The 27,844-nt window shown below is 37.0% G+C and overlaps 2 protein-coding genes across 2 annotated transcripts; both read left to right on the forward strand.

The window, feature by feature from the left end:
* Positions 1 to 4,003: 4,003 nt before the first annotated feature.
* LOC129280707 (actin CyI, cytoplasmic-like) lies at positions 4,004 to 8,558 on the forward strand. The gene is made up of 5 exons (XM_054916716.2): positions 4,004 to 4,293; positions 4,760 to 4,953; positions 5,601 to 5,840; positions 6,433 to 6,679; positions 7,401 to 8,558. Exons 2-5 carry the CDS (start codon positions 4,822 to 4,824, stop codon positions 7,916 to 7,918), a joined length of 1,137 nt encoding a protein of 378 aa, XP_054772691.1. The 5' UTR covers positions 4,004 to 4,293; positions 4,760 to 4,821; the 3' UTR covers positions 7,919 to 8,558.
* A 5,625-nt stretch (positions 8,559 to 14,183) lies between these two features.
* On the forward strand, positions 14,184 to 26,614 carry LOC129280125 (lactadherin-like). The gene is made up of 9 exons (XM_054916179.2): positions 14,184 to 14,359; positions 17,646 to 17,750; positions 18,255 to 18,419; positions 19,151 to 19,318; positions 20,861 to 21,174; positions 22,599 to 22,755; positions 23,441 to 23,643; positions 25,385 to 25,537; positions 26,391 to 26,614. Exons 1-9 carry the CDS (start codon positions 14,230 to 14,232, stop codon positions 26,532 to 26,534), a joined length of 1,539 nt encoding a protein of 512 aa, XP_054772154.2. The 5' UTR covers positions 14,184 to 14,229; the 3' UTR covers positions 26,535 to 26,614.
* The last annotated feature ends 1,230 nt before the right edge of the window (positions 26,615 to 27,844 follow it).

A 27,844-nucleotide genomic window follows, 5' to 3' on the forward strand; every position in this document is an offset into this window, starting at 1 on the left:
ACTCAGTAGCGTACCGTGACTCGGAGGAGACAAAGCATTGGGGGGGCAAAGCATTGTTCACAGACAATGCACTGCCCCCCCCCAATGCTCTGTCTCCTGCGGTTCACGGTACGCTACTGCTCCTACTACTACTACTACTACTACTCCTACTCCTACTACTACTACTACTACTACTACTACTACTACTACTAATCCTACTACTCCTACTACTCCTACTACTCCTACTACTCCTACTACTACTACTACTACTACTACTACTACTACTCCTACTACTACTCCTACTACTACTACTACTACTACTGCTGCTGCTGCTACTACTACTACTCCTACTACTCCTACTACTACTACTACTACTCCTACTACTACTACTACTACTACTACTAATCCTACTACTCCTACTACTCCTACTACTCCTACTACTACTACTACTACTACTACTACTACTACTACTACTACTACTACCACTACTACTACTACTACTACTACTATTACTACTACTACTACTACTACTACTACTACTTCTACTACTACTACTACTACTACTGGTGCATACTGCTGCTGCTATACTACGACTTCTGCTGTTACATTTATGATGATTACAACAAAGTAATAATAAAACACATATAATAGTAATGTTACGAAGGAATCAACAAGACACAAAATATATTATGTATTTTGTTGTCCATGGATTTTTTTTAAATCTCACAATTCACTGGAGAATGTCCACAATGATTCAAGTTATACATGAGAAGGGCTATTTTGAACACCATATTTCAAGCAGTTTCCGGTATTTTGTATCACAGATCAAGTGTGCAGTTCATTTATTGATTTACTTTTTTAAATATTTTTTTAAGATGACACACGATATGTCACCGGATACTTCTTTTTAATCAGTTTGTTCGATAGCAATTTATTTGATTATAGGGAACTCATAATCCAAATTGCGCAAGTTATTACGAAAATTGTGCTCTCGTACAATCTTTCAACTTTGTCCTCAAATCTATCGGCATAATATATGACTTGTTAAAAACCTTTCAATGACTCAATGTAAAGATTAAAATAAAAAGTCTACCATTACCATTCTTCGATACCGCCTTGTTTAATACTCATCGAAGAATCGGGGAATACCCTCGTGACGTACAGAGGGTACAGAGTTAGTCTCACAATTCAGACTTTGTATTTAGTGTACAATTCATGCATTAAATTTTCCATATCAAGTTCTGCTACCTGATGGCCATTTAATTGACGTAGAGAAACTGTTTGCATGAAAAAAGAATGATAATGACATCTCGTCTTTCTCCCATACGGTTACAAAATAACATTTCATAAACCCAATAAAACCCAATTATGCGGCTAATAGCAGCATAATTTGGTCGTAAAATCAGAGGAGGACAAGAGTTATCCGCATTATTCTGATGCTGCTATTATCCGCATAATAGCGGCATCGGAAAAAGATTTTTAGTTTATGAACGTATTTCCAAATAATGCGGATAATTGCCATGGTGTGGTCACAAGGTCACCCATTTCCAACACAACCGCATCGGAGGGGGCGTGTCCAGTTGTCATGACGATTATCCGCCTTTTTCAGGACGGGCGCTCGTAAAAATAATGCGGATAATTTTCGGAGTTTGTGAACGCAATTTTTATTGAATTATCCGCATTACTATTGGAGGATAGATTTTATTGGGTTTATGAAAGGGGTAAAGTTCACGACCAGCTACAAGCTCATCCGACAGGATAATAGAAATAATAATAATGTGATTTGTAATGCGCCAAATCCACTCGGCAGAGTGCCCAAGGCGCAGTGAAAGAAGGAAAGAAAGAAAGAAAGAAAGAGAAAAATTACAAATATAATAGAAATAGATTCAGGAACAATTAAGAGTAGGAAGCATTAAATAGACGAGTAAAATAACATGCGAAATTCCATTAAAAATTCTTGTGGAAAGAAGGGAACTGGGACATTGTTTTAAAATTTCATTCTCTATTCTTGTTTAAGTTGTTTTGAACAACATTGGCGGTGCGGAGATAAGAGAGTCGATTTTTTGTTCTTCAAAATTGTTACATACTCACTATTATTTTCAATTTTATTATCCAAAATTTAATATTTACGAGTCTATTCATTACACTTTCAGATTTTGTTTCAACTAATCAACATTTGGTTCAACTACAAACATCATATCTCATTTGATTTGGCATGAAACTTCGCTAACAGTGGTTAGGTTCAAATGTAACCAATAATGGGTTGAAAAATTTTTGAGTGTACAAAGTATAAAATGTAAACGCATCCCTGTTATCGGTATCTTTAAAGTAATCGACCCGTAAAGATCAGGCATGATTTGCGTTTTGACTTTAACCGGGGCACAGGACGGTGGGCGTGTAAATGCTAACAGGTCTGCAAATTGAGACTAAATATTTCATGGTTCAGCACTCGCGCCCGAGTAACAATTTATACGCCACTGGTCATCATCTTGGGGAATACCCTTTATGCAAATGAGTGTTTACAATCGGAGGGCCTATTTGTTGTTGACTCATTGTTAATGACTCATAATATTTCTATATCAAAGGGTAGGATTAAACTGGCCCTGAAGATCGCATGGTATCGGAGGAAGTGAGGAAAACACCATGCCCTTATCAGCATAGAAAAAGTAGAGAAAATAAAAATCAAATCCTTGTATCCAAAATGTCAAACATTAAATGACAAATCAACTGGAAACGTATTATTCGGTCGGTCTTTGTTTTAAATCTCAAATCTGAAATTCAACAGATCTCATTAACATTGTAGAAACATAAAAAGTGCTGTAACAGAGCCTATCTCGTACTTTATCTCCACTAGCCATAGCCCCTCCCCCTCTTGCCTTCTTCGGAAAACAATTTCCTCTCTCATTAGTCCTACCGACAGCATGTCGTAATTTAAATTCCGTTTTTGAATTCATATCGCATTTATGCTTTAAAAAATGAATAAAACTAGATATAACGGGCGAATTAATGTTAATATTTTGATATGAGAGCATATAAAAGACGAGAGACGAAGGGAGAATGGGGCGGGAAAGGGTGGCGGGGGGGGGGTAAACGGAGAGAAATAAATAATAATAATAGTCAGTTCTTGTATAGCGCATAACACATTATGAATAACGTCTCTATGCGCTTCCAAAGGACTTGGATATTATTACCCTGGCTGTATAGCTCAAGCAGCTTTCACGCGCTCGGCATTTCAAGGAATAAATTCCTGCCAGGTACTTATTCACCTCACCTGGGTTGAGTGCAGCACAACGTGGATTAATTTCTTGCTGAAGGAAACTACGCCATGGCTGGGATCTGAACCCACGACCCTCTGTTTCGAAGTCCGGAGACTAATCCACTGGGCCACAACGCTCCACATCGGGAGAGGGGGTGAGAGAGAGACGTGTGGGTAAAGAAAAGATATGAGAGACTGAAGGCTTATGTGGGAATAACCAATACCGTATTAGATCAAAACTAATCTAGCGGAGAATATAACATTCATAAGACTTATGAACATTTGCATACATAATTCTGTAACCCTCTCATTGCCGTATTTGGAAGTCAAGTTCATTGATAAAAAGCATATGGAAATTATAATAAGTAGATAACCCGGTATAGATAACAGTCCCAATCTATCACGACTATATTTTATGTAAGTTACACGTAATTGATTCTTTTTTACAATTCTTCATTCGTAGTAAGGTATTTATTTTTATTGTTGAAATAAAAATATGGGTAAATGTAGGGGCACTATAACATTAAGAAAAAAGATTAAGTGTATGTGTAAAATATACAAAAGGTAACTTAACTAATTATTCTTCGAACGATCACAGTACCACCACGTTCAATTCACTTGTTATCGGAGCCTGGACTTTGCGCAATCGCGATGTGTCATGCAAAAAAGGATGTAAACAAAAAGATGCGCGCGCACCTTATGACTTATGTTTATTCAACAGATATACTAATGCTATTCTGTCAATACTAGATGACCGCCCGTTCCTTATTTGGTGAATTAGTCAGTATCTCCTCCAAAAGTGAAATAGTCTCAAATTGTATAAAAGGGTCCAGCAAGCCTCTAGATTTCATGCAAAAGGCGACAACTAGCAAACTAGATCTTCTCAGAGAAACTTGCGATATCAACAGGTGTATTTATTGTCCAAGCATTTTGACTTCTCTGTACCTGTCAAGCCGAAGTTTAATAGACGAATCACCTACCTATTTTCAACGAGCCAAAATTATTTTCGGCGAACATTGAGAATACATCTTGAAGAATTTGAGACCTATCCTCAGCAGGTAAAACAACTTCCTCACCAGGATCACTTTGAGTTGATTTTCGACTGCTTAAAAATATGCACACGTTTAACTTGAATTTTAGTGATTTAACATTGAACATTCAAAACTTAACCAAGTTATCTTTGGTCATTTGGGAGCTGTTATCTAATACAATATAATTATATAATACATACCTTGGTTATATACTGAGTTGAAACGAATACATGTTTATAAATAATGTATCAATATTGTTATGATTGTTATGTTGATTTTATCTATCATTATTATTAGCGTTCTGTAACAAGATATTGGTGCATAATGATGGTTCTGTACGAATTACAATTAAATGACATGACGTTGGAGATGGGGGGGGGGGGGGGAGGTGGCGGCGATATGTCAGATTTGAAACAAGCTTACTCTGATTATATCATGTGAATCTCCAGTGCGATAAATTATTAACACAACGCATTTTCTGTTGTATTCGCAGGTCCGTATATCTACGCCATTTTAGAATTCAATCCAGTAACAGCAACAGTATCATCAGCAAATATGACTACCTATGAAGACGATATCGCCGCCCTGGTCATCGACAACGGATCTGGTATGTGTAAAGCTGGCTTCGCCGGGGATGATGCGCCTCGAGCCGTCTTTCCTTCGGTGGTCGGACGACCTAAGCACCAGGTAAGAATCTAAAATGATGTGTGACTTTCCACTTAACATCGTAAACATGTTCATTTAAAGAGAATCGCGTTCCATGATTATTCTCTCTTTCACATATCTCTAATCTAATTTAATATACATGGAATTTTTTTACTTCGGTAGGCCTATATTGTTCGTGCTTATTGACGTTTTTTTTATTTCATTATTATTATAATTTTTTTGGGTGGGGGTGTTTGTTAGCGGGAAGAGGGGAGGGGGTGCTCTAGTCACAATTTTTTTTTGTTGAATTATGATTTAAACTATATATCTATGATATGCGTCTTATGTTTACACTACCATTTATCATCTCTCGATGTGTTGTAAGTCGTTTAAGATGTTTCCTTACATTGTATCTTCATGTTGAATGATGTTTATTTAACTGCAGGACACCTTAGTAAAGCGGCAGTTTTTAAAAACTTAACAGGCCAACCCTGCAGTATAAAATAAATTAATTTTAAGAAATGATAAAATAATATTTTGTATTAATCATTATTTGTGTTGCAATTGTTTTGCCTGCAAATACCCCCCCCCCTCGTGATAAATAGGTTTCGATTTTAATATCTAAAATACACCCCTTAAATAGTCTCCTCAATCTTTTCTATTTACATTTTACCACTCTTCATCTTCAGATAATAATGACTGGTATGGGGAATAAGGACAGCTACGTCGGAGACGAGGCACAGGCAAAGAGAGGAATTCTATCCCTCAAATACCCCATCGAACACGGCATCGTCACCAACTGGGATGATATGGAGAAGATCTGGCACCATACCTTCTACAACGAGCTCCGTGTCGCCCCCGAAGAACACCCGATGCTTCTCACTGAAGCCCCGATGAACCCTAAAGCTAACAGGGAAAAGATGACACAGGTAAAATTGATGGATATTTTTTTTTATCCAAACAATGCTCCCATTCAAACTCTTTTTTTTTTTTTTTTTTTTTGGGGGGGGAGCAATAGTTTTGAGGACGTTCAATACAGTCCACTCTCTGTACCTCTTTAAAACAGGGTGCACATTGGACCTTTCTTTTAGAGACGCTAATACAATAAATTTCAAATTATACCCTACCGGAATGCCCCCCCCCCCCATATAAATAATAGGGTAAAGCTTAACCATTAATATGAAAACATTTTTTTTATTATATTGAAAGAGAGGATTTCATATTCGAAATTCCGCATCCCCTTTTGCACGACATGGGATCTGTTAAAATGGAAATCCACTCCGAAACCTACCCCCCTTCTAGTAAATTTGGTAGTCACCCGCATTCGAATTCACAACCGTGGTTTTGATTCCACAAGCTTTGTCGCCCGCCTTTTATCATACGTGGACATTTCTCAAATTAAAACGTGTAAATCAAAATAGTTTTGTTTTCTATTGTTTTTGTTGTGTTATTATATATGATATATTATGAAATATATTATTTCATCAGTCTCATCCACTGCTTTATTTCTCTTCCTGATAGATTATGTTCGAGACTTTCAACACACCTGCCTTCTACGTCGCCATCCAAGCAGTCATGTCCCTCTACGCCTCAGGTCGGACAACCGGAATCGTCTTCGACGCCGGTGATGGCGTCTCCCATGTCGTGCCGATCTACGAAGGGTACTCCCTCCCCCATGCGATCCTTCGTCTTGACCTAGCCGGTCGTGACCTTACCCATTATCTCATGAGGATCCTGTCCGAGCGAGGCTACTCATTTACTAGTTCAGGTAAGTTGTATATGATTATTACATTTTACAAATCAACATTCGCCTACTTCATAGTTAGGTAGTTTGCATGGTTTATGTATAATATGTGGAAAAGCCTTCTGCACTCAAACACTCTTTTGAATAGTTTTGTTTGTTAGGTTATTTTTAGATAATGCGAAATGGTTATTTGAATGGTCACCTTGTTCGAGGTCTTCGTGAAGGAGGATAATATTTTGTCCAAAAGGGTATAAAAGGGAGAAAATGTCGTTGCCATTAGGGAATCCAACTATTTTCACCAGGAAAAAATCGACAAGAAAAAAATATAATAATGAAATTCTAATCAATAAAAAAGCTCTTAACTATTATATTCCTACGACTGTGTGTGTTTTTCTAATTGGAGGGCAGTCACATGAATCCGCACCCCGCCCCCTCTTCCGCCGCCACCCCCTTTATGCGTTCCAGGATCTGATTGTGATGTTGACCCTAGCTGCCTACTTACATTTTGTTTCACTTTGAAACAATTGTAGACCTATGGGTTAATATACTAATTGTGAGTGACTGCTGCCATATTTAGTTTGCACCAATAAAGCTGCAACAAAATAAAGTGATCCATAACATTTTTATATATTGAATATTCGATTGACAATCTGTTCAAGAATACCCCCCCCCCCCACACACAAATGCTTTTTTTTTTCAACCTTGTTATTTCTCTCTTGTCATATTTTATTCTACACCAAAACAGCCGAGCGAGAAATCGTACGCGACATCAAGGAGAAACTCTGCTACGTCGCCCTCGACTTCGATCAGGAGATGCAAGCAGCTGCTTCATCGTCATCCATCGAGAAGAGTTACGAACTCCCAGACGGCCAGGTCATCACCATCGGCAATGAGAGGTTCCGAGCTTCCGAAAGCCTCTTCCAACCATCTTTCCTCGGCAATGAATTCGCCGGCATCCACGAGACAGTCTACAACAGCGTCATGAAGTGTGACATGGATATCCGCAGGGACCTTTACGCCAATACCGTCCTGTCCGGGGGCTCCACCATGTTCCCGGGGATCGCCGACCGAATGCACAAGGAGCTCACAGCATTGGCTCCTCCATCGATGAAGATCAAGGTCATTGCTCCACCCGAGAGGAAGTACTCCGTCTGGATCGGTGGATCCATCTTGGCATCTCTCTCCACCTTCCAAAATATGTGGATCAGCAAACAGGAATATGACGAGAGTGGCCCCGGGATCGTCCATAGGAAATGCTTTTAGACAGACTATCACAGACATTTCATAAATATCAGGACATCTATTACACGACATGCGCTCCGATTTCGTAATATTTCTGCCCCCTTTATAGGTCATGTGCGGGGATGGGGGTGGCGACCCTCTCCAAAAGGCCGTTGTACAAAATTCGAATTAAAGGGAGGGGACACCTACCCCCCCCCCCCACCCCGATCACTGCCCAGGATAAAGGGCGTGATGAGTAAACATATTTTGGAGGGCATTCGGGAATAGAGGTGGTTTTTGTTGGGCGTTTTCTATCGAATCTGTGTGGTGTATTTAAATATTGATATTGTGTTATACATTGTAAATACATCGTTAGCTCATTATTTAAGTGTTCGTTTCAACTTTAGTTATAATGTTTTTTTTTTGTATCCGACATGCAATAACATGTGCATTATGTTTGTATGCAGGGATCCCCTTTCCATGGAACGTGAAGTTTTACATATTGATATGAACTGCTGTTCTTTTCTTTTAATATACACAACGGGTAATCGTTATGTACGTTATCAGACGTTGTTTCTATTTTTACATAAATTATTGATTGATTTGTGTTTACAAAGAGATAAAATTTTGCTGAATATTATATACATATTTATATTTGAAAATAAAGTATTCAAATCAATAATGAGTCTTTGGACGAGCATTTAGTTCACAGGTCTGCCCTTTGGGAGAGAAAATGAATTGGAGAAGAGGAGGGGCGAGGGAGAGATCATAAGTGACAGATAGAGAAAAGGGAGAGAGAGAGAGAGGGGGAGGGGGGTAGGAGATTGTGTAAGAGAGAGAGAAAAGAGGAAAGGGGAAGAATCCAGAGACGATATTTTTCTTAAAGAGATATAGATAGATAGATAAATAGATAGATAAATAGATAGATAGATAGATAGATGGATGGATGGATGGATGGATAGATAGATAGATAGATAGATACGAAAATATATGCTATGCTGCAAATCAAAACAATATGGAAAGCAATTAAAGAAAACCATTCACTCTTTCTGTTTAAAAACTTATGAAAGAATCACGAAGTTTCTAACACCGAGTGACGTCACTGATCAGGGGTCAGTGAAAAGCACGGCAAAGAAGCCCCTTTTCGAAGCCCAATAAATAGAGCTATTCTCAAGCATATAGCAAGTGGTGCAAATGCATGAAACGTAACACATTTCGGTTACTATGATTAATTAATTTCGCTTTTCCATGGACTTTAAAACAGGAGTAGCAAACTGGTAAAAACAAAAGAATTTCCTCCGAGAAAATGGTGTCCATTAGGATCAATAGTATTCTACTATATATGAGGAAAGTATAAGATGATAAAGGAGAGGGCTAAGGTGAAGAGAAATGTATTAAAAACATACCCCCCAAAAAAAATATACAAGGGAAATGAGCAGCTAGATTAAAGAAGAAATAATAAAATAATGAAGTGATGGGAGCATAAATCAAAGGGGGCGTGAAGAGGAGAGGGGCGGGGGACATGAGAGCGGCTGAGAGGAATTTTCGGGAAAAAATGAATGACAAATTAATGACATCATTGAACAATGGTGAAGAACCGGTCTTATCACACTCAACAAAATAAATTTGAATGAACCGATTATCAACTTAGACCCAAACACTGGCGTGTACAGGGATATTATTTTAACAATAAAATGTCAAAATCTCTCACAAAATTGAATTTTTGAATCTTGTGTTCGCTCGCTCGCAACATTTTTGTTGTTGTAAATCTGCGCGATACGCCATGTTTAGCCCCCTCAAAACCTTTGGCTCAATACGAACTCGAACAATGCCTTTAACAATTTAACCCCCCCCCCCATACAGGTCTAGTCTATATTTGCAATCCCTGGTTTAATTATCAGTTTTCTTTCAATTAATTAATTTTTTTTTTTTCATTGATAATGGATCTATCGTGATTGAGGATACTCCATAGTCATTGTCCTGATCTGTCGCAAGTTATAATTATTATATCCTATAGGCATATGACAATAGGCCTACTGGAGTAGAAGTAAAGTTCGAGTGATTGAATTGTTCCGTATAGCAGGCAGTGTGGCACTAAGATGGCAATCAATTAGTAATAATATTCATTAGCTGATTCAATTTTATTGAACTTATTGTAATTACAACACCTGTTATAACATTACGTCCTGTGGCGTGTGACGAGAAACTATAATGATAAAATATAATAGATAATAATGTAATAATTTTTTGTTTACCCAAGGTTGCCACTTCAGTTTAAAAACTCTTCTCCCTACGGGCCCTACTTACCATAAATGCTATCAAGGATATTATGGATTTAGGCAGTCAATATTGTTATCTATAAACTTATCTAAATAATGATGATGATGGTAATAATAATAATAATAATGTTTATAATGATAACAATAATGATAATAATAACACAATAATAACAACAATAATAATAACCACAACAACAATAATTATACTAATAATATTACTTTTTTACCCATGGTACCCACTTAAGCTTTTATGAACTGTAATTCTCCCAGCGGGTATTATTTCCCTTCTCCATTCTAAGACGTCGAGCGCCTGACAAGTAGGCAGGAGGTCCCATTTTCTAAGTCTTTCGGCCGGGGATCGAATCCACGACCAATCGGGGTCTACCACTATATAAGCCACCATTTCCGGTATTACTTTATTAATCAAAACTACAGAGGACGAATATCGTAATCGAGGACATCATACAATAATATTAACACAACAATGTCTTGAACATGGGGCACTGAACCGGAGAGGGGAGGGGGGCTCCCCCCCCCCTTTTCAATAAACGTGCATAAAACGTACTAAAATTACCATCTGATTGTGATATTTTGCATGCATAGTGAGCCCCTACTTTTTCAAATCCGTATCGTGGCACCTGTTAAAAGCTTTACACAAACAGAAAGACACAAACAATAACAAATAAAAAATGGTGTCGTTCAAATATTTGAAGAAAAAAAATGCTCTTCAGAATTTAACATATCATGAGAAAAAACATACAAGTAATCAAATTCATTATTAGTCATGACTTAATTTATGACTCAGATAACAAACGAACAAACGTGATTTACATAAATGCGAGACATATTGATAACAAATTTCGGCAAAACATATTCTTTCAAAGAGTGTTCAAGCACTTAGTGCATGGTTATGAAATAATGTATGATTAGAGGTATGCTTATAATACCTATATATCATATATATATATATACACTGTTCAAAATTATTTTTAAAAATGATTAACAGGCGTCCGACTGAATGCATTTCTTAGTACAGGTACACTGTTAAAAATTATTTAAACAACGCTGTTTACCATGTGATTCGCACAGTGGTTGTATAAACATTTTAAACAAGTGTTTAACATTTTTAACAGCAACGTTTGAATTCAAATATTTGATTATCAATAATTTAAGCATGGTTGTTTAAGATTTTAAACACTTGTTAAAACTGTTTAAATAGATACTGTGCGATTCACAAAGTAAACAGCGTTGTTTAAATTGTTTTTTAACAATGTACATGGACTCGAGCATGTCGAGAAATGCATTCAGTCGGACGCCCTCTACCATGTCTACTGTTAATCAATTTTAACCATTATCACTGATCGGAAGCTTGCTTCGTCACCTTAATGGAGATGCGTTATGGATTTCATTGGATACTGATAAATTATACTTTGCACTAGACCCTGCTCATTTCAACAGGCCTACTATTGTAAGAAGTTCAGTATTTTCATCAACATGATCACAGATTCGCGGACGTTTACAGGCAGATTTGCTCGTAGCCTATATTGAATAACCTGCTCTCCGAATACAATTGATTGGGGGATCCGATTCCCCCCTCCCCCATTTGAATTCATCGATCTTGCGCATCAAACATTTTAATTTCATGATGGTAAGACAATTTTAGTATTTTTACTTATTAAAGGGGAATCCAGCCTTGGCCAGAAAATGTAGTGTTGGGAAGGAGAAAAATAAATTAAACAGAATGGTGAAAGTTTGAAAGAAATCGGACGAGCAATAATAAAGTTAAAGCTGCTTTAAAATTGAGATCACTAATACTACGTAGATTTCAAATTGGCAACTGGATAAGTAAATTATGACAAGGGGCAAGGACAATTTTCCCATAGGCCATGTACTTAATTATCAGGGATTTGAGGTGTCCTCCTAAGTACCCATTCCCCTGGGGCAGTAATCTAAATATAACCCATGTAGTACATTGTTTCATGTCCTCATGAAAGAAAAATATAATTTGAAATAAAACTTTAGGGGAAAATGACATTTTAGCCATTATATGTATTGGAGTACATGGAAGAGTAGTCCTTGCCTTACATCACTATGACATCATATCCGGCAATTTGAAGTCTCCATGTGTATAGTGTTTACCGATATTTACATGTACAACTTTTGAAAATTCATAACTTTCTTGTTGTTTGTCCAATATCGTTCAAACTTTCACCTATCAACATGTCTGATTTTTCTTTTTCTTATAAAAACAAGTTTTTATTTGGGTTGGATTCCCCTTTAAACATAATGGATTAAGTGGTAAACAGTAACGGATATTCTAAGTCACCTTACAAATGCAGACATCCTTTCCGACTACCAGCTCATTGTATATATTCATCCAGTATCTTTGAATTAGTTTCATTTTATTTTCTGCTGCGTTTTCCCGTAAACTCATGAAATCACCCGTGTTCATGCATTTATGTTGTTCATACATGCAATTTCTTCATTTAGTTGTGAAGTTTGCCATTGTGTTAGTAAAAGCCGAAAAATATTTAGTGAAAGTGAAATTAGCTCTACTAAATGCCCATTTTCAATCAATCAGTCAATCAATTAAGCTATCAATCGATCAATTAAACAATCAATCAATCAACAATCAATCAATCAATCTACAATCAATCAATCAAGCAATCAATTAAACAATCGATCAGTCAATCAATCAATCAAACTATCAATCGATCAATCAATCAATCAACCAATCAATCAATTGATTAATTATACAAACAATGCAAAAATCAGTCAGTATGTCGATCAGTCAATAATTAATCAATCGATCAATTCAAATTGTATTTGGACTTTATGTATGCACAGTATAATGTATAAAATGATGTATTTTATTTTTAAGGCCTTTGACAAGTGGACATCTCGTTTTATCATCTTCCTCATCCCGAAAATGATACTTCTTGCAACAGGTAAAGGCCATTGAAAGACACCTACCTGCCTACTCTTAATCATGTTAGTTATGTTTTTATATATTCTTTTTCGCCATGGAAACTTTCAGAAGTTGTATATTTTCATAGAAAAGAGCATATCCTTCCTTCAAGATCAGGTATAGCTTGAAGAAAATAGCCCATGCTCTTGTATGCTAAAATGACACTATACGGTTGTCCCTGGCTGCAGCATGTGTAATGGCTTTATGTCTTTCACACATTAATATACAAAAAATTGTCCGGAACTAGCCCTTTTAATATGGACATGATTATATGGATCTTATACACACAGCATATTTTAGATTGTCCTTTTCTAATGAAACGTTTGTATTATTGATATAAAGGCCTTAATATTTTTAGAATAAGTTGTCCAACAATTATCCTTCGTTATGTTTGTGGATCTTACCCCTTTTACAATCGGCTTTTACAAAGACAATATTGAACAGTTGAGCAATTTGACACCTGCGATCAATGATCATTAATTTTGGGGTTTCGGTGGCTGTAATACAAATAAAAAGAATATAGTACGAGACTTGGAATGCCCCACTTCCTTCGAATACCTATTTTTAAGACTCGATTTTACTTTCACATGGTAAGGTAGGGCATTTTAGCAATCACTTCTAAGGCGCCTACTATAACGCAGATAATCTTTAGACAAAAGCCTTTCATAACAAAGCAGCCGATTTGTGAAAATCGGTGAATTAAAACAGTAGTGTTGTCCTGGACTCTAGACAAACGACATATTTGCACCTTTTTTTTGTCTCGTTCGAATCTTAAAACGATATGCTGTTCCGGTCCACCAACTTCCGACAATGACCTCTAATCGGCCCACTGTGATTTGACGGGTATTTTCAATAGATTTTGAATGTTGCAGAAAGCGTCTGCGAAGTGGATACGATATCTTCGGAATCGTCCTTAAAGGATCTAACGCCTTTTGCTGACAAACTATAAATCAGTTATTTAATTTTAACATGCTTTACGACTTCGATATTCCATAAGGCATTTATAACATTTATTAAGTTTTTTTTTATCAATTTCCATGACAGCGTCATACGACGTAAATGACGCTCGTCCTCCTGCGACCACGAAGTCATGTCAAAACGTGACCATGTCGAATTGTGAATCTGTGCGGAACATTTCGAAGCTCATTCCACGCAATCTGGATTGGATGAGAAAGAACCTGCCAAGGTGTCGTCCGATTTTACAATACGCACGACAATTCTACTGTACCCTACCAGGTAACCATACACAAAAACAACAGCAACAACAATAGTAATGATGATGATGATCATCATAATGATAATAATAATAATGATAATAATAACGATAATAATACTAATAATGATAATAATAATGATAATGATGATGATAATAATAACAGTAATGTTGTATACATACCTGGAAACGTTGTAATCAACATCAATATACATGATGTATATACAAAGTATATGAAACACGAAAAAAAAGTAACTTAGTGGTAATAATGCTAATGAAGTTGAAATGATGGTCCATTGAAGCTCAAGTCAAGTTAATATTCAATTCCACAAAGCATCACATTAAGTTATCCATGTCATAAGTCAATTAACAATAATTAAATACGGAACTGAGGTGATCTACTCAAAGCACTGCTTGTAAAACACAGATCACCTGTGAAACATTATTTTATGCAATAAACGCTCTTAAAAAAAATTGGCTACAAGTGCCCCATGAGGGTATAATTATGTTTCGAACCAACATTTGGGCATTTCTTTTTGGGCATTTTTATTTATCCAGTGTGATGAAAATATTGCCCATTCTAAAGAAATTGCTGCTTATTTTTAACCTTACTGGAGAATATGCTTCCTGCATTGGGTAAAATACCGCCCAAAATTGGTTGGACACCTAATTACCCTCGTGGTGGCAACAATTTTACCCTACATTTTTTACAATGTAGTGATACTGGTATGCATGAATATTTGTAAGCGAACAGAATAGGAGAGGGAGGAGGAAAGTGTGGAAGACATTCTTTCACCCAGTATTATAAGATCACAATAAAAAATGGAGAAACAAATTCTTGAAAAAAAAAATCTATATCGAAACTTGGGGCGGCATTAAAACCTCAAAGTCAAGGGAGATTATAAGGTTTTCGACCCCCAAGGACAATGCATTGATTAGTTCAGATAAATAAAAAAAACGAAGAACACTGTGCAAGCGATGCTGAAAACCAGAGAGCTTCAAATACAGCTCCTTGTTAAAACCTGGAAGTTGACATACGGTGCGTGTCGATGTGTATGTGTTGATAAGGTTAATGTGTGTAGGAGAGTGGGTCTGGGTGTGTGTTTGGTTGCGAACGTGTAAGGGAGGGTGTGTGTATGTGTATGTATGGAAGGGGGTATGGATGTATATCTAGCATTGCGTAGGTAACTCTTGTAATCAATCCTATATTAACACGTGCAATCGTGATGAATCGTGTTAAATCGTGGTGGGTCGTGTTAGAATCGATTTTTTGTTTAACAGGCACAATTTTTTGTACAGGCTCTTCAACTTTTCTTATAATCTCCTTTTAATTCATAATTTCAAGCATGATTTAATACATTTTGTTTTCATGTTACTCATGCACAGATTTATATAGTGTTATGTTTGTTTATTAATAAAACAAAAACAATCTGGTATGAACTAACATTAGTTGCAGTAATTAGTATCCTACACATCAAATCAGTTGTCAATCCACTTTCATTTTTGGTGGTTAAAATCTGAGAGAAAACAATTTTATATAATAAAAAATGCTAAAGAAAAAGTGATGACATAACACCATCCCCATGCTCATTGCATATTCATGAAGACTTGCATTGAACTGTTTCATTAAGACAAAGCCACAGTTGAAATCTCAAAACTTTTTTTTAGAACAAGTGCAGACATAATATACCAAGAATGCGTATATGATTTCGATTTATTTAATAATAATAATAATATAGGGTATTTATATTGCGCACATATCCACCTTGTTAGGTGCTCAAGGCGCTCCTATATTCCCCGGCTAAGCTAGGCGTTCATAGCGCACACAGCTTTTTAAGGAATTACTTCCTACCGGTACCCATTTACCTCACCTGGGTTGAGTGCAGCACATTGTGGATCAGTTTCTTGCTGAAGGAAATTACGCCATGGCTGGGATTCGAACCCACATTTGAATGTAGGATGAAAAAAGTGCTGTTTATTAAATGGTCTGCACAGTGGCATGAGTGTTGTGGCCGTAAATCGAATATTATTCCTTGTCTGATTCCGATGAAATTTTCAAAGTCGTGTTCGTCTCATTTTAAATCATCTTTTAGAATCATATTATTTTTGCTTGGACGACCTCTATAAGCAGATAAAGCGCCGAAATGTCAAGGCAGCGCATCAAGCAATCACAACCCTGATTTCTTAAAATTACACACAAAAAAACAATGACTGATGATCCTTTCTAATGCGGAACGCAGGACTTTTGTGTTTAAAGAAAAGGGATGTTAATGCGACTGGAGATAATTTTATTAGACATTGTCCTCCAGTCACGGTGGATGATGATTAATTTACTTATCGAAAAGATATCAAACTCTAGTTTAATTAGCTAAAAGGGAAAAAGATTAAGTAATTAATATGTAAAAAAAAAAAAAAAAAAAAAAAAAAACATCGGTATACAATACCGTGCAATTTGAAAATGTCAACGACAAACCCAGAAGGAAAGAAAATGCAATCAAACAATCAAAAAGAAGCTATGAAAAGTGACATCATTTACTGTAATTAAATTTTATATTACCTAAATTGACAATCTCACATGATGTTAAAAAGCAAGCTTCTTCCATATATTATGTTTGAATAGTAATGCATAATGCATATAGTTCAATTCAATACCTTCCTTCCCTGCCCCCTCCCCTAATCACTTTTTATCTCAGGTAGAATACAATGTAGACTATACAATAAATTGGATGCTTTCATGAACAAAATGGAAATGAAATCAAAAGAATGACAAATGAACCTTACGATTTTTCTTGAAAGTATGTACACAAGACGGCGTTCCACTTGATTGCCGGTGGCAATGTGTTACATACTGTAGGCCCTATAAATTATAGCCGACCTACTGTTTGCTTATATTGTTTATCTATATTCCATCAATCATCATTAAAATCATCGTCATCACCATCTTCGTCATCATCATCAATATCATCCTTATCATCATCACTATCGTCGTCATCATCATCATCATCTCTTAAGAAACTCTATTCAAATTTAAATTCTCATAATTCGATATTGTTAGGAACATAAAAAACCCTGAAAATTAGGGAAAGATAAGTAGTGGGAATAAATTCATGATAGGAACACATAAAAAACAACGTAATATTTGCAATCCTCATTCTACTTCTCCCTTTAATTCTTTCAAAATATTTTCAGTGAATTACAAACCCTTATGCTTATCACGTACTTCTGTATTAATTGGGATTACCAGACTGTGATATGATACAGATGTCTATACTAATCAGCACATATGTTTTGTGTTATTGGTGTCACCAGCGTGCAACTCTAACCCGTGTCTTCATGGAGGTATCTGCGAGGAAACAGACACGGGATATTCCTGTCTCTGCTTAGGTGGTTACCATGGTTCCAGATGCGAGCATGGTATGTGAAACTCCTTGTACTTCTACTGCGGCCATTACGCCCGTGCTTCTTCATAATGTGTACCCATGCATAATTTTAGTAGGTTTTTACGCTCTATCATTGATAAGGTCACAGTTGTGGCGATATCTGAATCAGAGCAATTCTCGCCATGATCAATCAAAGTCCATGTGACATTATAAATCAAGAGCTGTTCTTGACAACCTGAAGGGTAGCTAGAAGATTGCCAGACATAGCAACTCATAGGCCTTATGTTTAAAACTTGATTCCAAATTTTGCTCCTTTCGTTTATCAAAGGTATATCCCTGAATGACAGAGCCTCCTACTAAAGACAAAATCGTAGATTTTAATCAATATAGTGAACATGCTTACGATATCCCAACCCTTCTCATTCTTTAGTTTGGCAAATCAACAGAATTTATCAGTTCACAACATGATGATCACAATCATGTAAGGATATCTTATATAAATATATGAATTGTCTTCCCTTGACTCTAAACACTGTAGAGAGATTCATCATGTCTATGAAAATCCTTGGACCTGAAGGTCACCATAACGAAGGACCACTTGCTCTGACATCTGGCTCGTTTGATAACAAACAAGTACTGATACATCAGGATAATTGGAACAGTAACTATTCTAAAATGGCGTGTCAGTATATGGGTTTTGAAGGTGAGGTACATGTAGCTTTCGTATTAAACGAGAATGAAACACTGCACACTAAGAAATTCGGGTTCAATTTTACATCCCTAGGGGTGCACAGGCTTGTCCCTATATACGAGTACCCCTAAGTAGATCTATTTACTGTTTCTCCAAATGTATACGTAATCAAAAGTGCATTTGAAACAAGTATCACATAAATATTAAATATTAAATATTAAATCATTTCACTTCAGTAAAGTGTGGCGTAAGTGCATTGTTATTTCGGGTAATCTTCGATCACAAATCAACTTTATCTATACCATACGTCTATCAGCGAGACTGGTGGGGTGCGCGCAAAGAGTACAGGGGTGTACAACAGACACGTACTCTCGCATAAGAGCTAACTACGGGATTTCTTAGTGTGTGGGGACAAATTAGCTTGAATGTGTGAAAACAAGAAAATCAAAGGAACAAATCAATGAAAATTTGAGAAAAATTGAGCCATTGATAGTCAAGCTTTGTACAACTATTAGAATAAATGAAGCCTCTTTTTTTCTTAAAAATCCTGAACCCCTGTTTATTATTGATCCTACCAGATTTCTCTTTTTGTTCAGAAAACAATTACCAATATGTAATTTCAGTATGTAAATTAATTCGTTCACATTAATTAAATGTTGTTGTTATAAACTGTAATATGAGTAGATAACTATATAGTTCCTACTAAATGTACTATTGTATTGCATTCAATTTGATCAAACAAGGATCATTCGTTACGTTGAGTGGTGCGCAATACGACTCAGTTGACACTCCCTCTGAAGTCGGAACGGTGATTTGTCCTGATGACGTCATGAACATAACTGAGTGCTGGACCAATGAGACAAGAGTAGTGGTCAGCAAAAACGAAACTATAGCAGTAGTGTGCTGTCCTGGTGAGTAGTAATTCAAACAATGAATTGGGAAGACGAATTTAAATAAAGAAAATTCTAGGAAGACAATCAAGGTCAAAATGTGTTAGAAAATGTGTTTGACAAGCAATCAGAAAGTTATGGCTGATTCAAAATTGAGATCCTTAAGACTATGTAGATTTCAAATTGGCAGCTGGATAATAGTAAATTATGACAAGGGACAAGGATAGCTTTCCCATTGACCCGTGTACTTAGTTATTGGGAATTTGTGGTTTTCTCCTAACGTAAGTACCCATTCCCATTCTGGGGTATTAATCTAAATATAACCCAGGTAGTTTGTTTATGTCCTCATGAAAGAAAAATGTAATTTGAAGTAAAACTTTTAAAACCCCCGACATTTTAGCCATTTTATGTATTGATGTATGACATGGAAGAATCGCCCTTGCCTTACATCACTATAATATCAAATATGCGGCCAATTTGAAGTCTCCTTGGGTAAAGTGATAATTTTTACAACTTTTAACAACTTATAACTTTCTTATTGTTTTTCCGATATTGTTCAAACTTTCACCTATCAACTTGTCAGATTTTTCATTTCTTGTAAAAACTAGTTTTAACTTGTTTCGGATTCTCCTTTAAGAAGTCGTGCGTTTGGTGAGTAATATGGATCGTGCACTATAATCAAATCAGACAATCAGGGAGTTTTCTATTCAACGACACAACGGATTCAAGAACGCAGTAAATGTCTCGAAAATGTCAGTCAAAATGACAATGACCTGCTGGGAAGTCATTGTCGAAAATTGGTAAATCAAAACAGCAGTTTTGTTCCAGACTGTGCATTACAAACGAACTATTTGCAATTCTACGTAAGCTCCGAAACCTATGACGAAACTGCTGTTCAAGTTCATCGATATCCGACAAAAGCCTCTCAGCAGTTCATTGGCATTTGAAGGACATTTTCAATATATTTACTGTGTTTCTTAATCCGTTATGCATGGCGGAGGGACAGAATTCAACATTGTCATCTCACCAAACGTCTATCATGGACACGTGCGAAAGTTCTCGAGGTCACCTGGTCCCGATGACGTCATTTAGGCGCCAATTTGGAGAATCACATCTCCGATCAAACCAACGTTACGGACAATACAAAATCATATTGACTGATCACCCTCACAATGAAAGTTATATTTACTGATATTATTATCATTACCTCATTCATTACAGTAATATTTATTTCATGTGCCAGACGTAGGTGGTTTTGTTCACATTAAATAATGATATATGTTCCGTCATATCTCTATCCATAGACACATTCGAGTCGAGGGGAGCCTTTCATCAACAACGTCGTCAGACAATCTCTTATATCTGACAACTCTTCTTGAATTTGATTGGCTAGATAGAACGAATGCCTGACTTTCGGATAAAACCACCGGATGAAGCATCCGACAATGCTCTTTAACGAATCGTTTCCCTAATTACCTGATATATGTAACCCATGATCAAGTTGCTTCACAATAATCATATTCCTGTTATTTGATATCATCTTTCAATTTGAAATTACGACAGTGAGTCCCTGCAGTCCATCTGGTCAAGCACTGCGCACCCCCGATGGTGCTTACTCCGAATCGTCTTGCTCCTCTACCAACAAATGCGGCTCTGCTGCCCGTTTGGACGGTCCCTCGGTTTGGAGGCCATCTAAATCCGACCAGTGGCAATGGATACAAGTTCAGCTGGAGTACAGTATCGTGACGGCCATAATCATTCAAGGTGGACACAACGCCCCTGATGTTCATGAGTGGGTGACATCCTTTACCATTTCTTCGAGTTTGGACGGAGAAACTTGGAATGACTATCTTAACGTATACTCGGGATCAGTTAGGGTGATTAAAAATAATTCTAAAAATTCCCTGCGTGTGCTGTTGATTAGGAATAACGTTGCTATCCAATACCAACAATGGTTGGTTTTCTTTGGAATGTGCGCTCTGGGCTCTGGCTCTTATCCCTATTATCGTGATCATGTTGAAAATGTAAACTGACTCCAAACATGTCAGAGTGACTGCACGATTAGCAGCATGAATAGGGCATGGCCCAGGGAAGCACCCCAACAAATTACCTTGGGGGTGCTGCGTGTATTATTATATCTAGGTAGCACCTCCAGGTATTCAGGAAGATATGTAAAGTATCACCCAATGTAGCACACAAATCGTTCTAGGGCCCTGGAATGGGTGCCTTTTCGAGCTACACCGACCCCCCCCCCCCCCCAAAAAAAAAAAAGCTTAAAGTCGGTTGGGGGTTTTCACTTCCACAACGCATAACAGATTCAAGAAGACAGTAAATGTTTTGAAAATGCCGTCAAATGACAATGAACAGCTGAGTTGTCTTTGACAAAAATTGGTGAACCGGAACAGCAGTTTCAAACTCAGTTTCGGAGCTGACGGAAAAAAAATACAAATATGTTATTTGTCCAGAGTCCAGGACTAAACTTCCGCTTGATTCACCAATTTCCGACAAAGACCTTCCAATAGTTTATTGTCATTTGACGGGCATTTCCAATATACTGTTTTTTCATGAATCCTCCCTAATATATCAACAGTGGCGACGTAGCACATCGATTAGAAAACATTCCGACCCCTGACGCATTTCGATGACATACAGGTATAATATACCATTTTAATATTACACTGTACGTCGTTGAACTGCGATATACAAATAGTATTATCATCATTTCATGTTTTATCAAGAAATCTACTTATAACGGAGATGTCAAATTGGTTTTTAGACTTCTTCCTCACACAAAAAACCCCAGAAGAAATAGATAAGGAAACATTTTAAACAAGATTGGGCGAAAAAAGTATCAAATAATGGCGGAGTTGTGTTTTTTAAAGAGAGTTTTTTTAATGTACACAAGGGATGGCATGCGATAAAAATGGCATAAAATGTTATTTCTAAGAAATTGAAAATGGTTTTAACTGTGCGTAAAACATAACACTAGATACACTATCTCAAACACATTTGTCATGTTTGTAAGATAGCAATATTCTTAGTCGACTCACGACTGAACACGTTAGTATGTTCCATTCAGCTCAATTCTATTTTTAACCTGTTTGTTATAACTGCGGTAATTTTGCTATTCATAGTGTAATTTCCTTCATTACCATGGAAATTTCATTGTGATCGGCTGCTGAGCCTTATTTCCATGGTAATTGATTATCATAATGGCAAAGTTACCATACTTGTAACTCTTTATGAAATGGGCCCAGGGCCCTTCACGACTATTAACTTCTTTATCGAATTATTATTTTAGACATTTCCAGGAAATTACGACAAAAGTACACACGTGACTCACACGTTCATTAGGCCAGTCGTTGGTCGATATTTTCGGATTCATCCGAAGACCTTTAACGGCTACATCGCTGTTGGGATGGTTCTCTACGGATATGGACCTCTAACAGCTGCTATAGGTAGGTGCAGAGTAAAACATGTCGACAGTAAATTCAAAATCCAGTTATTTCGATTTTTAATGCTTCAAATTCTGACGAAATTAAGAGGGGAACTGTTATGATGACAGACCACCTAGTATTAATGATACTAATAATGCCACAAGGCCAAAAGTGATTTATGGTCAATGAACTTTGACCACATTTTGGGTATCTACAATGAAAGCTTCATCAAGGTTAAGTTTGTGAAAGGTCATAACTATTCCAATTTGCAATTCCAATTTCAAATTTCGCCATTATTGTGACTATTTTCTCAGTGCATAGAGACGACTCCAAAGCGTATTTATTTGTCTGCATAAAAAAACACGTATTGATTTGTAAAAAATACTTTCGTTAATATGTAGGCTAGAGTAACTTAGCAGTCGTGTTGCTTATGGGGTGTTGCAAGCAACTTGTGATCAGTGGCAAGTCAATTTTTGGTCCCTAAATCAATATGTCTTGCAATTCATTTCAAATTCGTGATTGATTGCCGAATCCGCTCCTTGAAACAAGGAGTGTGATCTAATTTGCTACAGCTGACGTTGATCTATCAATTAAAATAAAATGACAACAGAATATTTGCAATTGATTGCAAATATTTTCTTGCAACACGCCCTTTAATAGTCATGATTATACCTAATTATTGTTGGTTTTGTTTGTTTGCTTCAAGCTTTACTAAACTTGGATGTAAAACTTGGATGCAGTCCTCCTGTACTTGGTGAGGGCCTTGGGGTGGAAGACGGTCGCATACCAGATAGTAGCCTGACTTCATCAACGGTCATAATGAATGGTTACCATGCAGCCAGTGAGGGAAGGCTCAATTCTAATAGTGCCTGGATTCCCAGTGATTCGGACACCAACAAGTGGGTGAAGGTAATATTATCAAACATGTCTAGAAATTCAAACTTGCATCAAGAACCTTTACCGATGCGTCCGAAAATTCACCATGGCCAATGCCAACGGTGGGCCTACACCCGATTGGTTTCTGCTCGAGCTTTATAAAGTACGATTAATGGGAGAGATGACGGATGATTAAAGGGACTCTTGCTTGGCCTGATACTAGTTCGCGATTGATTTGCAACATCATGTATGGCTGGTCGCTGAGATGTCTCTGCTGTGTCTCCGAGTGGATACAAGAAGGTTATAACTTTTACAAAAATACACGTCCGATTTATTTTGACTCTTTGGGGGACTGATTCCGGTGTCTGAGACCTCTTGGAGACATCTCGGCGATTTCCAAGCGAATTGAAATTGGGTGAAGAAAGTACCCACTATTGAGTAAAAAAGGAACATGCATGTTCCCTCGGGGTAACTCCATATTGGGATTTTTTTGTGTTAATGGGTAAGTTTCAATGCAACATTGGGTAATTTAGTTTCATTTTACCCTAAACACATGCATGTCCCCTTTTGAACCAATACAGGTAAACATGGTAAACATATTACAGCGAAAGTCACTAGCAGTGTTGTGGAGATGTTTTGGAGACTTGTCTGCAAAACTAAAAAAATGAATTGTCGCGGCGAAGTTACCGTTTGTGAGATACCGCCTTTGGGATTTCAAAAATAGTCATCGTATGGCCAATGACTGTCCAGCAGTCTTCGAGAACAAAACATAGTGAATCATTTTTTTTGTCATTTGAATCTACTGTTCACTTTCCTTCGCAAAGTGTTTATCATACGCCAGAATCTTTATTCAGAACAACAAAGTTTAAGCAAAATAATTGAAGCTAGGCATTGCTTGAAATTATATTCATTTCATTACCGCGTGCTTTTCCTGGTGTAGCTAACAACAAGTCGGACCACACTTTAAACGGACAGGCATTTTTCGGTAATTTGTATCATCTTCTTTTTTCTTAGTAATATCACACCACACATTTTCCTGAAAAGTCGTTTAAACTGGCAGATATTCTTCATTAAAGGGGAATCCAACCCAAATAAAACTTGTTTTTATAAGAAAAAGAAAAATCAGAAAAGTTGATAGGTAAAGTTTGAACAATATTGGACAAACAACAAGAAAGTTATGAATTTTTAAAAGTTGTAAATATTGGTAATCACTATACCCATGGAGACTTCAAATTGGCCGAAAATGGGATGTCATAGTGATGTAAGGAAAGGACTACACTTCCATGTACTCCAATACATATTATGGCTAAAATGTCAATTTTCCCCTAAAGTTTTATTTCAAATTATATTTTTCTTTCATGAGGACATAAAACAATATACTACCTTGGTTATATTTAAATTACTGCCCCAGGGGAATGGGTACTTAGGAGAAAACCACAAATCCCTGATAATAAAGTACATGGCCCATGGGAAAGTTGTCCTTGCCCCTTGTCATAATTTACTTACCCAGTTGCCAATTTGAAATCTACATAGTATTCGTGATCTCAATTTTAAAGCAGCTATAACTTTCGTATTGCTTGTCCGATTTCTTTCAAACTTTCACCATTCTGTTTAATTTATTTTTCTCCTTCCCAACACAACATTTTATGGCCAAGGCTGGATTCCCCTTTAATGGTTCTTGTGATTATGCATAAGAGTTGTTATAATTCTGTGAACATTGTATTTCAATGTCGTTACCAGTACCGTGGTTGAATTGTGTTGAACTCCTCAATAGGTGGATCTCGGCAACGATACCCTTGTAACAGGTATCATCACACAGGGACGATACATAGGGAACGGTGAAAAGGTAACCTCTGTGTCTATCTCCTACTCAAGGGACAATACCCAATGGCTTTATGCACTCCAAGGGTTCTGTGGTACTGTAAACGTGAGTACATGCCATAATATTGATAATTGCGTTTGTCATGAAATGGCACATTATGTTTTCTTCTAATTAAAAGGGCACTGAAACCCATGAAACCAGGTGAATCATGTAAAAGAGAAAACCCCAAAAGAATTAGAAAACCCACAGAATTAGATCAATGAAAGCCGGCCCGAGCCCCCCCCCCCTTGACAAGCACAATTAATGTTGTTTAAATGTAAGAATGTCGTTAAAACAGAAGTGTGCCCCCTCCCTTTGAAAGTGACGGAATGTGTTTAATATTTGGTCAAAAACCTCTTTTTTTGGGGGGGGGGGGGGGGGGCTTGTCAATTTTTTTGGGGGAAAATGCGCCCACCCCCCTTTTTTGAAAATTACATGCACATCTCAATGACGTGCAAATGAGACAGTCCATGATGTCCCTCACTCTGTATCTAATTAGTTTTCTTATTGTTTGAATATACATTATTTCATTTTTAAGCTTTGACAACAAGGGCCAGCATGAAGGCAGACGCTCGGGAATTCGAATTCAAATCACAGTTTTCGAGCGAGCGTGTGAAAGGTCCGATGATTCTAACGATGAATTGCAATCATCCTTACAATGACGATTCAATATTCACGTGTGAACAGGCCCTTAAAGCAATGGTGATCTATGTAGACTTGCCCCTGTCAAAATCGAACGAAATCGATCACCGTGCCGAGCTAGATCGACCCGGCCAAAATGTCTCTTGATTGGGCTTGATCAGTTGATTGGCAGTGGGAACTGCTAGAAGGAGTTTGGGGTGACAAGAATTTTGCGTGACCGACGTAATTATTTTCATTCTCTCATTTTCATTTTTTACTTTTCCTTTTACTGCCCCAGAGATATCCCGCAAACTTCGATCAGGACACATACGTGACAACACTATTCCCCAAGCCAGTTACTGCACGGTATGTCAGGATTCATACTCCGACGTACTACCACCATGCGTCTATGAGGTTCGAAGTACTCGGCATCAACAATTAAACTAAACAGGTTTAGTGGATCCCGTCATTTCCTTTAACTTTTATTTAAATAGTAAAGATGAATGAAAGAAGTTGTATGCAAAATGCTTTATCATAAATATTCTACAGTTATTATTATCATGATTATCTAGTTCAATGTAAATATCATTATTAATATGATTACCATATTGTTAAGTGTCTATTGTAAATATTTATTTATCTATGTCATATTGTCATACTGTATTTTGTATATTTATTGACATCTTTGTAATGATTGCTTTATTGTTAAATTGACTGGAGTTGAAATGAAAATAAACAAAACTGAAGTGAAACTAAACAGGTTAACTGCTATCTATTTCACCTGACGTTTTCTACGATTCTTCGATGTGTATTTTGTATTTAATATGTGCGGTGAAAACAGTGTGGGGGAGTCACCGATCTCTACAGATCGATGGAGAAGTTTGCTTGCATGCAGCTGCTCGGATATCACGTGAGGCAATCATTCTAAAAGTTTATCTTTAAGCTGTTTAATTGGTTCCATGTCATTTACTCCGGCGACAATTACTCCGCTGTAAATTCCACACACGTACTAATCGAATGACCAACATCAACCCTCCATGGGTTTAACACTGTACCCTAACTTAAACATAAACCTAACATAAAACCTTATTGCAACCCTACCTCTAACCCTACATCTTGTACTAATTTAAACCCGCAGTAGCAAATGTCGTGTCACCGTTTCGGTTGGGAGTTCTATCGCCGTAGCACCGTATAATACGGCAATATAACGCCAGGATTTAGGGTGTTATATCACCGTAATAGGGAGTTTGAACGTCGTAACACAGAAAAGATATAAACAGTGGCGGAATTCGGTCATCGTAGTTTACAATCCTACACCATAATCATATGAATTAATATTTTATTTGAAAGAATGATAAATAAAACATCTTAAAAGATAGCCGTTCTAGATCACATCAACTCTTGAACAATATTTCACGGTGGAACTATATACGAAGTATTACTATCGACCAAGGCGTTACTGCGGCATCATTGACATGATTGCGGGTCAGGGACCCGTTGTACAAAGAGTTACGATTGATCCGATCAATCGTAACTCTATGGAAATCCATCAGTGTCATAATTTTTTCTACAGGAAATTTGCAAAATGTCCTTTGTAATCAAAGGAAAACACCCCAAATTGTCAAGAAATCAATGAATTTATGGATATGCATTCATATCTAGAATTTTTTTTTAAACAAACATGCATTTCATATGTTGACTTTGCTGGCTTTCCATAGTTGCGATTGATCGGATCAATCGTAACTCTTTGTA

Source organism: Lytechinus pictus, chromosome 17 (assembly GCF_037042905.1).
Source record: "Lytechinus pictus isolate F3 Inbred chromosome 17, Lp3.0, whole genome shotgun sequence".
Lineage (NCBI taxonomy): Eukaryota > Metazoa > Echinodermata > Echinoidea > Temnopleuroida > Toxopneustidae > Lytechinus > Lytechinus pictus.

Coding starts and splice junctions, on each gene's coding strand:
- LOC129280125 (XM_054916179.2), top strand. CDS start 14,230: ATGTCGAATTGTGAATCTGTGCGGAACATTTCGAAGCTCATTCCACGC. Junction 18,420..19,150: donor TCAGTATATGGGTTTTGAAG/GTGAGGTACATG, acceptor TGATCAAACAAG/GATCATTCGTTACGTTGAGT. Junction 22,756..23,440: donor ACCTCTAACAGCTGCTATAG/GTAGGTGCAGAG, acceptor GTTTGCTTCAAG/CTTTACTAAACTTGGATGTA.
- LOC129280707 (XM_054916716.2), top strand. CDS start 4,822: ATGACTACCTATGAAGACGATATCGCCGCCCTGGTCATCGACAACGGA. Junction 5,841..6,432: donor ACAGGGAAAAGATGACACAG/GTAAAATTGATG, acceptor TCTTCCTGATAG/ATTATGTTCGAGACTTTCAA. Junction 6,680..7,400: donor CTACTCATTTACTAGTTCAG/GTAAGTTGTATA, acceptor ACACCAAAACAG/CCGAGCGAGAAATCGTACGC.